The following is a 12,017-nucleotide window of genomic DNA, read 5'->3' on the forward strand; positions in this document are numbered from 1 at the left end:
CTTATCTGATTCTCTCTCTTTGTCTTGCCTACTTTTGCCCCATCTGCCTGCTTGCCAACAACGTCGTATCTATCCTCGCTGTTTGCCCTGCCTGCCCTGCCAGAGAGTGTTTCTGGCCACGGCTTCTTGCCCCGCTATCGAACCCAGAGATTCATGGGAACCATGTGCCTGGGCCCCGCCCCACGATGAACAACCCTCATGACTATCTTATCTCGAGCGCTCCCTCGCGGCCGATAGATCCTGACAATGCCGATAGTTGGGTTATGCTCAACCAGGGCGGATTTGTGAAGCTGGGCAATGAACGAATCCTGTACAAGCTCGATTCGCGCATATCATGCGAATTGTCCGTCCCTCCCGAGCTAAGAGATCGCTGCGTCCCGTTCCAGCGCAAGAGTGACAGGGGAGCTCTCTTCCTAACCAACAAGCGGGTTGGTCCAGCTTTTCCTAAACAGCCCCATAATGTTTGGCTCTACGTATACTAACATGGACGCCAGGTCATTTATATCCCCTCAAAGCCAACGCAAGAGCCAAAGTTCGAGTCCTTCAGCGCCCCCATCCTAAAGTTTCAAGATTCAACCACCTCGTCGTCTATGTGGTGGGGATGGGTCTGGAAATCAGACTGCATCCCCGTGTCAGGAGGTGGCATTCCGCCTGAGATACCCCGAGTCGAAGTCAAGTTCACCTTCTCCGATGGCGGCATGACGGAGTTTAACGAGGCTTACGTCGGCTTGCGCGAGCGCCTGTTCCAATATCAAGAAATGCGCCGCGAGTTGGACGCCAGTACTGAGGTTCCGGACGAACCTCTGCCTGCCTACTCGGCCGATGGCAGTGGCCAGCAACAGCAGCCCTCGTCATCGGATCAGCTGACTGTCCCGCGACCCAACCGCTCAGACAGCTCTTCCAGTCGTCGTGCCCCCAACGAGCCGCCGCCAAACTACGATGAGGCGCAAGCGCAACAGATCAGCAACCGATTGGAAGACCACATCCGTAACGAGGTTGACCGAGGGGCTGAAGAAGAGTAGGCAGGATCATGAGTGCTCCGTAGCGAAGCGTTTTTTGGGTGAAGCGAATAATGAGACTACGAACTATCTCTGTGTGATTTTTGTGCTTGATTCTCTTTGTACCGGACAAGCTAGACAGTTGAGTTTAATTCGCCGTAATTTATTGCTATTGGGTGGAATTTGGATGGCGTCAGAACGATCAATTACAATTACAGTATAGGAATTACAGATGGACAAGGGCGATATATTAGAGCCCTCCAGGCCCATCTCTTATGGATGGGCCGGTTTGATTAAATGGAAAGGATTTCTTCTCTCTTCATCAATATTTCAACCACAAAGCTGCAGATTGTCCCACCTCTTGTGATTCCATCCATTGTTCATGTCTCACCTCGCTCTGCTTTGGCTGTGGAGGTAGGGGGTGATACAATCCATACAACCCCTCCCCATTCAATCGGAGATCTTGAACCACCCCCCAGTCTTGGAGTGAGCATCAGCCAAAAACGGCAACCCCAGCTCTGCCAATAGCACGCTGCAACGATACCGTACCTAACCTGCTTGCAAAGGTACGTACCGTCTTTGGATGGCTTGCTGACAAAGACGACGTCGGACACAAAATAATGCGACAAGTCCCGTGACCTTGATCCGGCTGGGCTGGACCAATCAAAATGCCTCAATTCCGGGTCAGCTTTTCGCGAATTTGACCGACAGCTTCCGAAGCGCCAATACGCCTCATCCAAAACGTACGATACCGCACACGGAAACCGATCACACGGCGATTACCACAATTTCGCCAAATCATCGCAATGGGTATCTGGGACGCTTTCTCCGAGATTGTCGAGGCGGTGACGCCATGGAGTGTTGTGGAGGCCGAGGCTCCGGCTGAGGAAACCCAGGTAGGTGGGATGTCTTTTTGGGAAGAGAGAGAGAGAGACAGAAAAAGTATTATGATGCTCTTGGGCAGCTCTGCAGGCCAGAAAAAAGGGGGCGGTCAAAATCTTGTCGAGCGACATCGGAATTACAATACACAACGGGGAGAGATGTTCATTTTCTCTATGGGCCTGGAGCTAATTGATTGTTTTTTCTTGTGATAGGAGGCTCCCGAGGCCCAGGTAGAGGACAAGAAGGACGAGCCTGAGGAGGAACCCGCCGCCGAGGAGGAGGAGGACGAAGAGGAGGAGGAGGAGGAGGAGGATGACGAGGAGCCCAAGGACCCTAAGGAGGAGCTCGAGGAAGGTTCGTGATTCATTCGTCCTTTGTCATTTTTTTTTTTTGCGCATGATGTGCTGTCGTCGCCTGCGGGTGCGGGGCGAGGCATTTCCGCAACTCATGCTGTTTCGCGACAATTGGATTTCCCTCCTCCCTTTTTTTCTTTTACGGACGTTGGTATGCTAACGAGGCTTTTTTTTTTTTTTTGTTTATTCAGAGTGCAAGAACTCTCCTCAGTGCTCCCCCGCCAAGCACCACTTCGACGAGTGCGTTGAGCGAGTTCACCAGCAGGAGAGCGAGGGCGAGGCCAAGGAGGACTGCGTCGAGGAGTGTACGTTTTCCTTCTCCCCATTGTCGCTCACACTAGTCTATCCCCCGAATCGGGCTTTACATGTCGGAATTACTTTCGGATTGCTAACATGAGATATAACCTTCTTTTAGTCTTCCACCTTGCTCACTGCGCTTCCGCATGCGCCGCCCCCAAGCTGTGGTCTAAGCTGAAATAAACGCATCCTCCTATCACAAGGAAAACACGAAAAACAAAATGAAATAAAATCATACATCCCCCGACGAAAAAGCATGCTCGAATCCGGGAAGGGAAAAAAGAAGAATAGAGGGGAGAGGGAAAAAAGAGTTCAATTCACCTTTTTGGTTTGGGGATATGTTTTTCATTTAGATGACCGACGTTTTCTCTATCCACGACGGTCAATGACAAAAGCAGCAGCCCTCGTTGTCTCTCGGCGGAGCTGCCCTGTGTGTAATCTTACGCTCAGCGAGCAACTGAACAAAAAAATAGATTTTTCTTCTTCACTTTTCTATCGTGACGACACCGCCCTCTAATAGGCGCCGTTTGATTTTTACGGTCCCCTTATGGCTTTCTCTGTTCACTATTTGATTTTTAAAACTGTTCCTAGGTATGCTGGATCTTGCTGCTACTGTTCGTTTGGTGCCTATCCATGTATTATGCGCCCAAGGCAGGCCACGACGTAGTATCTCCCAATTGCTACACATGTGAGCTTTGGTGGTGATTGTATGCGACCAATCTCATGTCATTGCCATTTTCCCTCGATTGGTAGCTTGAAAGTATTAAATTCCCATCTGTATCACGCAACCGCCCGTATTTTCCCATGATATCAACAAGCTCCCTATGCATTAGCTGCTCAGCATTGACATTATCAAAGGCATATCAAAGAGGAGCATTCGAGCAGTGCAAGCTAATGTGATGAATAGCAATGTGTTCAACACCCCCAAATATATTACACACAACCGGGCCCTTTATTTATCAGTCTCATCATCTTATGATGAATAATCGCCCTAGATCAGAAGCCAAACTTTGGATGGCCAAAAAGAAAAGAAACATCCGAGAAAACGCCTGTTTGCTAATCGCATCGTATAATTCGCTTCACAAAGAAATAGCGCCCCGTCGGCTCTCTCGAACGTGCAACATTCCTTGCAGACCGCAAAACACGAAGAAGCCCTGCACGCAAACACACACAATGTTAGAAAGAAAGGCTATGGATATCATCGCGCGTAGCTTGCTGCGTCTCGAAAGGGTTCAAATCGGATCGAAAGGAGCAACACGTACGATGTAGACAAAGACTGCAGTAAAGACTGTGCCAGAGACGGCCTTGCCATCAGTGGGATCGTCTACGCCTCCGACGAGCTCCTCGTGGCCGGAGCGATATAGAGCGGCGAGGACGGTGAGGATGATGATGGCGAAGAAGGAGATGACGGTGCTGTTACGGGGTCCCACCACACAAGCTGTTAGCCAATAGCTCTTTCACGGTTTGGTACTGTCTTCACTCTTCTTTGAAAGCTAGTTTTGGGGATAGATGTTCAGGGCTCCGATATGCTGAGAACGTACCAAGACCATGCCTGCATAGCACTGACGACGGGCTTCATGATGGGCGAACGGGGGCCTGACGCGCGGCTAGGAAAGACGAGGCAGGGTCGTAGCGCTTTCGCTCACGGGAAACGAAACGATCGAAGAGGTTGTCAAAGAAGGAATCACGATGAAACCTCGGTGTTTTTTCGTTGCAGCAAATGATGGATGTTAGTGGCTGTGGTATGCAGGTTGCGTAGCTGCCAGTCAAATCAATAGCGCAACTAAAACGGAGCTCAGCACCCGGCGTCGCGGCCGGGGCGCAATAGCTCGATGCCTTGGATATCAGGCATGGACGGACTGCTATACTAGACTCCGGGACGTGGGGCCTTAGGCGCGCGGAAGTGGCGGCCAATCCTAAGCTGAGACGCCGGCGCTTATGAGTAGGTACCTTGCCTTGTAAGGGCTTCTTTGGACGGGAGGGGATCGGATCTGAGCAGGGAATGTCTTTGTTTCCTTAGAATAGCTGTTTAGCGTCAGATTTGCGTGGGTCTGATGTTTTCATTGGTTGTGGCGAGAAGTTCTGCACATAGACAAGATTCGGTGTTGATGGATGGAAGAGAAAGGCTAGCTGGTGATGAATGGGGCTGAGGCTGGATGCGAATTTCAGGCTTTTGGTGTTATACGGGGAGTTGGGGCTTAGCAGAGCTCCAGCCTTTTCTTGTTCCACGATGGAGAGAGCATGGTGATGCTCGTGTTCTAGCTCCATCATGGAATCCCGATCCAAGGTGTAGTTGTATAAGATTCACGCATTACCGCATTATCAATTCTTTCTAACAGCATGTTATATAGCCTTGAATACAGCAGGATGAGCTGCAGCTTTCTCTATACACACTCATGGCCGCCCCCTTTCTTAAGGAAGCATTTTAGGCTCAGCTGGCCCACCCAATGTCGCACCGCGGCACGGCTGGCCACCTATCATCCAGCCAGGGGTGCTCCCTGTGCGAATCTGGAGTCGCATCAGGCAGCCCTCGCCCAGCCAACCAGCCTTTGTGGCCTGGTGCAAAGTTTGGGGGCAGGGAAAAGGCATCTTGGTTTGATGGGTGCCAGGCAGTTCCAAAAATGAAGAGCTGGGCTGAGTGTCCTGACAGCCTGGCGGCTCAGTCGGAAGCCGGCAGGCGGAAGATCTGTTTTATTGTGGACGTGAAACAAGAGCAGACGGGCTGAGATTTTTCGAATTTGGGAATATAAAGTGAGATTGGGCTCGAGTGCAGCTGTGCTGTCCTGTGTTTCTGCCTTTCATTTCCGCTGCTGCAAGGTCCCTCTTCTTGTACACACTTTCTTTGTATGTCTGTGGAGCCGGTTATCGACAGATTCAACAAACAATCGCCTTTTCTTCGGTGAGAGTACCGCGGGTCGAGTCATAAGTCGTACCATATAGGGACATAGGAGCAAACAAACAGCCCTACTGATTGACAACAAGCGAAAAACGAGGACATCAATTTCTGTCTCACTTCGCTACAATCCCGCGCCAAGTAACATTGTTGTCTATTACTCGAGATCGAGAGAGAGAGAGAGAGAAGGGGCAAGCTATCGTCGCTGCAAGCAGTATTATTAGTTTCGAGATTTTCTTTTGAAAGACGAGGCTTCATCTAGATTCAGGTATGTGCGTGTGCTTCGTACCACCCTTAGGATGGAAGCCCTGCTTGTCTCAAGTTTGCGGTGTCTTCCTTCTGTTTCCCCTTTCTCGGCTGCAGCTTCCCGCTACCCTCGTGCCGTTCAGACCTATAACTGCTTTGCTCCTCTCGTCGTCCTTTCAGCTTCAAGCTTCTCATTCACACGTTCATTTGTATTGCGCTTACACGACTTTGCAGCATAGAATTACTGTCTAAATAATCCGGTATATCATTATTTCACCACCAAAGAACGACAAATTTTCTCTCCACCATTACGATGCGGGCTTGCAGTGTTCTAGCGATTTTCTCAACCGTCAGCTGTGCCGCAGCTAAAGATGCGCCCGTCATTTCTGGGAATCCTCAAGGCGTCGAGTACAAGGCCGTTCTGCCCAAAGAAGCTTTCTTCCCCAAAGCGGAGCTGGTAGGCAACGTCAAGGGTAATATATCGGCAGTGGCAGGCCCTGGTGGCAAGGGCGTCGGATTCACCGTCCAATTCGAAAACCTCCCCAAGTCGGGTGGTCCTTTCAGTGAGCATTGTCCATCTAGAGACGTGATTTGACGGTAGCTCAGTGGCTAATCAGTTGATCTATGCAGTCTATCACATCCATGAGAAGCCAGCTGTCGACGGCAACTGCACATCAACTTTGGCGCATCTAGACCCGCTCGGTCGTGGCGAGACGCCTGCTTGCGATGACTCCAAGCCCGAGACATGCCAAGTCGGCGACTTGAGTGGGAAATACGGCAAAATCACCTCCGATCCTTTCTTGGCTGAATACTTTGATCTCTACACCTCTATGAAGCCGGACAATCCGGCCTTCTTTGGCAATCTGTCGATCGTTGTCCATTACGCAAACAAGACACGCCTGACCTGCGCCAACTTTGCCAAGCTGCAGGTCTCAAGCAGTATTACAAAGTCAGCTCACTCGACCACCAGCTCTCGCACTGCTACCAAGGCTCCAGTTACTACTGGTGCTCACAACATTGTTGGAACGCACAATACAACAATCTCTCATAATGTCACAGGCCCACATCATACTACAGGATCTCGCCCTACGAAAAATCCACACAACGTTACAAACGTCCTCTCTGCCACTGGCGTTCTTACTCGCACCGGCGTTGTAACTGCTACTGGCGGCCTCACCATTCCGACGAGCTTCACTACTGCCTCTACCAGTGATGTCGGAAGTGCAAGTGCGACATCGACTACTGTGCCCTTTCCGGGGGCTGCTGCTGGGAACAAAATCTCGATCTCTTTGCTGGGTGGCGTTGTTGCCATAATGCTACTCTCCCTGTGAGACATGAAAAATGGGATCGCCTTGCATGTACATGTAGGTAGAGCCTTTGTGCGATACCCCTATTCAGGATGGGAAAGGAGCTGGGTTTCTTTTTGCTTTTTTCCTCTCATACACATTTAATGATAGACCAGTGTTTGCTTTTGAGCCGGCTCTTATAGTTAGACAATAAGAATTGACATACCTCCTTTATCAACGGATCTGCCTTGCTGCCGTGTGAAGCGCACAAACTGCGACTAGTGGGATGCGGCTGAGCTGTACAATCAAACGGCTCAACTCCATGCATGGTTGCATGTAATTTCCTCCCGTCCACCTTGATTGGCCCCCAAAGGCAGGGCAAAACGCTGAGGCAGAATGAAAACGAGGCAGGCTGGGATTTGGGCGCCACCATGCAAGCAAACGGTACCTGATTGCCAATAGTTTTCTTTCAGGCCCTCTCCCTGCTTACAACATGGCATGCAGTGACAGCTCATTAAACAGAAGCGAGTCCCTCCGTAGTGGTGGGATTTGCTGCGCAAATGCTGATCGTCATGAATCGCAAATAATATTGATCCAGGCTGCTGCTTGTATACCTTGAAGTGCCTACCTAGGTCTCAGAGTATAAAAAAAACAAAGAAAATCACCTTTAATTTGGCTTTGCCTGGCGTCACTCGGAGGCGCTTCACGTGATTGGCATTTCCACCACAAGCTGCCACCAGACTACGGCGCATGCATTTGCTTCCATCATAAACTGCTTTCCTCTCATCCTCTTTTTCTTTATCAGATGCTCTAGGCTGACGCCTTTAACTGCAGCACAATTCCTCTTCTTTCATAACTATTTCGTTTCCTGTACCCGCAAATAGCCTTATCAGGGCGGCCCCAGCATTCTTTTTCCTAGCATCACTAACTAAACTGGAGCTCCAGTCTCTTTTCAGCTGCTCCACCACCCCACGTTCTTGAATGGGAAGCTTTTAGCAGCGTTCGACGTCAATCGCATCAATCGCTCTCGAGCATGATAGGATTGTAGAGGTTTCACGGGAAAACAAAAAAGCACAATGGCAAAGAAGAAGGTGAAGCAGGCTGTGGGCGAAGACGATGGCGGGATTGGAAGCCGGCCATCAGTGCCTGTTCCTACAGCGCGCCAAGCACAGCCATCGCCAAGTCCAAATTCAAGGCACAAATCAAGAACTCCCGACGCGGCTCATTCGACGGCAGCTCCAACGGGGCTTGCAATATGTCGTAATAAGTATGTGTATGGCACTCGTTTTTTTTTTTAAAAAAAAAAATCCCCTTTGTTTTATCTTTGTTCGGGCTTCATTGACACTGTTATGAAATCAGACATTGGCGCCATATCTCTTCCTATCACGGGCCATGGTTGCAAATGCCGTACGAGATATTGGAGACTATTGCCAATATCAACTACAATACGCCATTGCCGCGGCCCCTCGATGCTGCCTCGTTCTTTGACCTTGTCAAGGCACGACGGTTGGTCGACGAAGCCACCAATCTTGCTGTGAGGGCTGCTAGTGACATCGCCTCGCCAACACTGACCAGCGTCAACGGCGGCTTTCCGGGTATATCTTCGATGATGTCTCACGGAATGGGCGCTCCGGGCCATGGCGGGAAACTAAGCAGAGAGCGAAAGTTCAAAATGAGAGAGCAGGCGAGCCAGAAGCTAGCGCGCGCATATCGCTTGGACGAAATCGTTTGCAGTGTTGCAACTATGCAAGGCGCGTCGCCGCTTGAAGATGTGGGCAATCTCGTTTTACAGCGCAATCCCAAGGATCCTGATGCCAAATATGTTCACTTTTTCCATGAAAAGATACCATCGAGGAAAATGGCCGAAAGCACGAGTTTAGAGCCGCTGACGGAGATTATTGGAGACCGCCCAGGGGAACCAGAGGTGCTACGAACACGTGCGACGGTAAAGGTGTTTCAAAACGATTTAGAAGGCGCAGTCTTCGATCTCACCCATGCCTTGTCTATATCTCAGTTCATCCGCAAATCTCACCAACCTAAACAGGAGGATACACAAAGCGTAGACTCACAACGCACCGCCGCTAGGAGGCGGCCTCATGATGTCATTTTGCCGGAAAAAGACCAGCCGAGCAGCCTTGAGGCTCAATTATACTTCCAACGGGCATCAGTATATTTGACACTCGCTTCGGATAATGCTGTGGACAGCATGCCAGCACCACCAACAAATCAAGCCAACGGGAAACCAGCGATTACAAATTCGCGAGATGGGGAGGCAGAGGCAGAGGCAGAGGCCACCGATCCAGGCAAAGAGATATCCCGAAAGCAGGTTGAGTCACGGAAAATGGCCAAAAGCTATGCCAAACGGGCCATCAAGGATTACTTGTCTTTCTTTTCGAATATCCACTATTCGCCCAATCTTCCGGCCAAGATAGCCAAAGAGTTCAACGACCGCGTCAGCATGGTCATGCACGGCATCCGCAGTTCCAGAGCCCTTGATACAAGCAGTTGGACAACATCACACACGGTTCACTCCTTACCTGATCTTTTTCGTTCTGTTCCCCCGACAGACCTTCCGCCGTTTACAGCTCAAGATCTACTGAAGCAAGGTGTGCAACAGCCGTTAGACGAAACTGCATGTGAATGGGTGACGTATCATCCGCTTCTTAGTGACGCTTTGCACTCTCTTCTCTTGGCCCACTGTCTAGCTCAAACCTCCACCAAAGAAATCCAGCGACATGCTTACATGGTTGCTCGTCTTATCAGGCTATCCGACGGATATCCCTTGTTTCAAGCGAACAGGTCGTCTGCGCGAGCCGATTGGACCGAGCTGGTTCATTGTGCCGGCAATTGGTTACAACTCAGTTCTTCGTGGGACAACTTGTGCCAACCTGTGCCACTGCCTACATATCTTGAAGATCCGTGTAAACACCATTGTCTCAAGCACGGTGGTAGCCACAAAAAGACTCCTCCACATCCTGAGAGATCCATAGCAGCCTCGGCTGCGGCGGCGCTCGTCGGTGGAGGCGCTTTTGACGCTGCTGCCGCTGCTGCTGATGAAGAGCAGCGTCGAAAGGAGCTAATCCGCGAGCAGGCTATAGCAGATACTCTCGACGATGAGCGCGTTACTGACGAGGCTTCATTCCGAGCAGCCGTCAAAGCTCGTGAGAAGCGAGCTCACCAAAGCCAAGCTTTATTCTCTGACACAGCTTCCAACGGCACTTTCCTTACTATTCACGCAGGTCCGGGTTTGAGCATGAATGGTTCAAATGAGACTAATGGGGTCAATGGGGCCAATGGTGCAAGTGATATAAAGGAGACAGAGACTACCAATGGCACCAATGGCGTCCGTGGCACAAGCGGCTCAAATGGTGCGAGGAACGGATACAGAGCTATAAAGGAGACTGATCTCGAACCCGTCCCATCGCAACGCTGGTCTACCGAAGATGGCAAAGAATACACCCTCACGACCGAACGAGCCAATGCAATTGCACGATGGGTCCAGGAGGCTCCTGTTGTCACCGGCATGACAAAGCGCAAGAAGCGAACTAAGAAGGCGGATGGCAGTACCAACGGCCCCAACGCAAAAGTAGATGAAGCTGAGAAGGGCATCCAGAAGCTGGAGATTTAATTACGTGGTTATGATATGGTAAAAGTGACAGATGCTATATTATTCTTGCAGTAATGAAAGAAACATATGAAGATTTACAACAAGGGTCAGGCTGGGCATATTGGCGCCGCCATAATGGTAACATTTATTCCGCAAGCGTGGTAGCTTGTACAGGCAGAGCAAGACAATAGAGAAGATATTTATTTGTGTACAATTAGTTTCAATAGGTACATGTACCAAATATAAGCGTGAAATCGAATATCAGTTTCCCTCAATACATCTTCATTGCCGCAGTTGCTCCAGTAGAAACTGCGCCGTTTCTTCCCAGTAATCCCGCTGAACATTCACAAAAAGAAGTATGTATCTTGAAAATCAACAATCATCGATTCCTCGCCTCGCGTCGCGTCGCCAATTCTATTCCTTCGTCGGTCATATCCAAAGCATCACCCCCATCAATGAGTTTATATCCCCTCGAGCGCTTCCTCCCATCAACCAACGTCCGCCACTTTTTCCTCAGCATCTTGCCCGTCTTGGATTCGTCTTCTGGCCGCTCGGCGCTCTCACCGTCCCGAGACGAGAGGCTCATTGACGTGGTGGAGAGCCTGAGGAGTGGCGAGAGCGGGAAGTGCGTGACAAAGTCGTTGTATTCTTCTGCGCTGGGGAAGGGCAGGACGAAGGAGGGAGACGGGCCGAGCATTGTAGATGGCGTGTTCTTGTGTAATTGTTGTTTCTCGCTTTGGAACTGCTTGTGTGATGGGAGGTTTGTGTGATATTAGATGGTTTGTAGTGGTAATATTCGGTTGACATGTACAGATACACAGTGGCTGCTCTTGTGCTTCTTCGATATCGTGTAAGAGATCACAATGTAACAATCAAGAGCATTAAGGAGGTTTATTGAAAGTCATTTTGGTGGTTATAACGCGTTCGCGGTACCAGCCGTTTGTCAGTAAAAAACAAGTGAGACAAAACTGAATATCTCAATCAGGGATCTCGCACAATTGAGATTGCATTCCCTCCCTCCATGCGCGCGGCATTCCAGCAAGCACTCTCTCTTTAATAAGCACTGTTACAATGTTCACATCTAGCGCTTTTTATACAGTATATAAAATGTTTATTGTTAATTCAAAGAGAAGGAAGGAAGGAGAGAAAATATCCGATTCGTAGCATTCTATACGAGAACACCGCTTTACGCGTGCGGTTCATACAGATAGCGCTCCTCCCTAGCCAAACAACTGTGTATAATCAGGGATAAAGTTATAAATTAGTATGAAACTTCTTGCCAAACAATTCAAATCGAATAAACAACCACGAGATAAAACAGACCATGGATCATTTGATGACTGCTACAAAGGCTACGCATAAGTATACAACGCGTTTCCGTCAGAAGATGAGAGAAGCTTGCACCCTCGGGGAGGCTAAATAATGCTGCGAAGGGCGTGAGCAAGGAGAGGCGGG

At 49.9% G+C, this 12,017-nt stretch overlaps 5 protein-coding genes across 5 annotated transcripts; 3 read left to right on the forward strand and 2 right to left on the reverse strand.

Annotated features, from left to right (window-relative positions):
- Positions 1 to 1,804: 1,804 nt before the first annotated feature.
- Positions 1,805 to 2,713, forward strand: TGAM01_v205602 (hypothetical protein; the record flags this gene model as incomplete). Its single annotated transcript, XM_018802921.1, has 4 exons — positions 1,805 to 1,894; positions 2,093 to 2,234; positions 2,425 to 2,538; positions 2,649 to 2,713. 4 exons carry the CDS (start codon positions 1,805 to 1,807, stop codon positions 2,711 to 2,713), a joined length of 411 nt encoding a protein of 136 aa, XP_018664038.1.
- Positions 2,714 to 3,762: 1,049 nt separating this feature from the next.
- On the reverse strand, positions 3,763 to 4,109 carry TGAM01_v205603 (hypothetical protein; the record flags this gene model as incomplete). The annotated part of the gene is made up of 2 exons (XM_018802922.1): positions 3,763 to 3,943; positions 4,072 to 4,109. The coding sequence occupies 2 exons, from the start codon at positions 4,107 to 4,109 to the stop codon at positions 3,763 to 3,765; spliced, it is 219 nt and encodes a 72-aa protein (XP_018664039.1).
- Positions 4,110 to 5,982: 1,873 nt separating this feature from the next.
- On the forward strand, positions 5,983 to 7,000 carry TGAM01_v205604 (hypothetical protein; the record flags this gene model as incomplete). Its single annotated transcript, XM_018802923.1, has 2 exons — positions 5,983 to 6,232; positions 6,300 to 7,000. 2 exons carry the CDS (start codon positions 5,983 to 5,985, stop codon positions 6,998 to 7,000), a joined length of 951 nt encoding a protein of 316 aa, XP_018664040.1.
- Positions 7,001 to 8,031: 1,031 nt separating this feature from the next.
- Positions 8,032 to 10,583, forward strand: TGAM01_v205605 (hypothetical protein; the record flags this gene model as incomplete). The annotated part of the gene is made up of 2 exons (XM_018802924.1): positions 8,032 to 8,222; positions 8,315 to 10,583. 2 exons carry the CDS (start codon positions 8,032 to 8,034, stop codon positions 10,581 to 10,583), a joined length of 2,460 nt encoding a protein of 819 aa, XP_018664041.1.
- Positions 10,584 to 10,941: 358 nt separating this feature from the next.
- On the reverse strand, positions 10,942 to 11,259 carry TGAM01_v205606 (hypothetical protein; the record flags this gene model as incomplete). Its single annotated transcript, XM_018802925.1, has 1 exon — positions 10,942 to 11,259. The coding sequence occupies one exon, from the start codon at positions 11,257 to 11,259 to the stop codon at positions 10,942 to 10,944; it is 318 nt and encodes a 105-aa protein (XP_018664042.1).
- Between the last annotated feature and the right edge of the window lie 758 nt (positions 11,260 to 12,017).

Source organism: Trichoderma gamsii (assembly GCF_001481775.2).
Source record: "Trichoderma gamsii strain T6085 chromosome Unknown Scaffold_17.2, whole genome shotgun sequence".
Taxonomy (NCBI): Eukaryota; Fungi; Ascomycota; class Sordariomycetes; order Hypocreales; family Hypocreaceae; genus Trichoderma; species Trichoderma gamsii.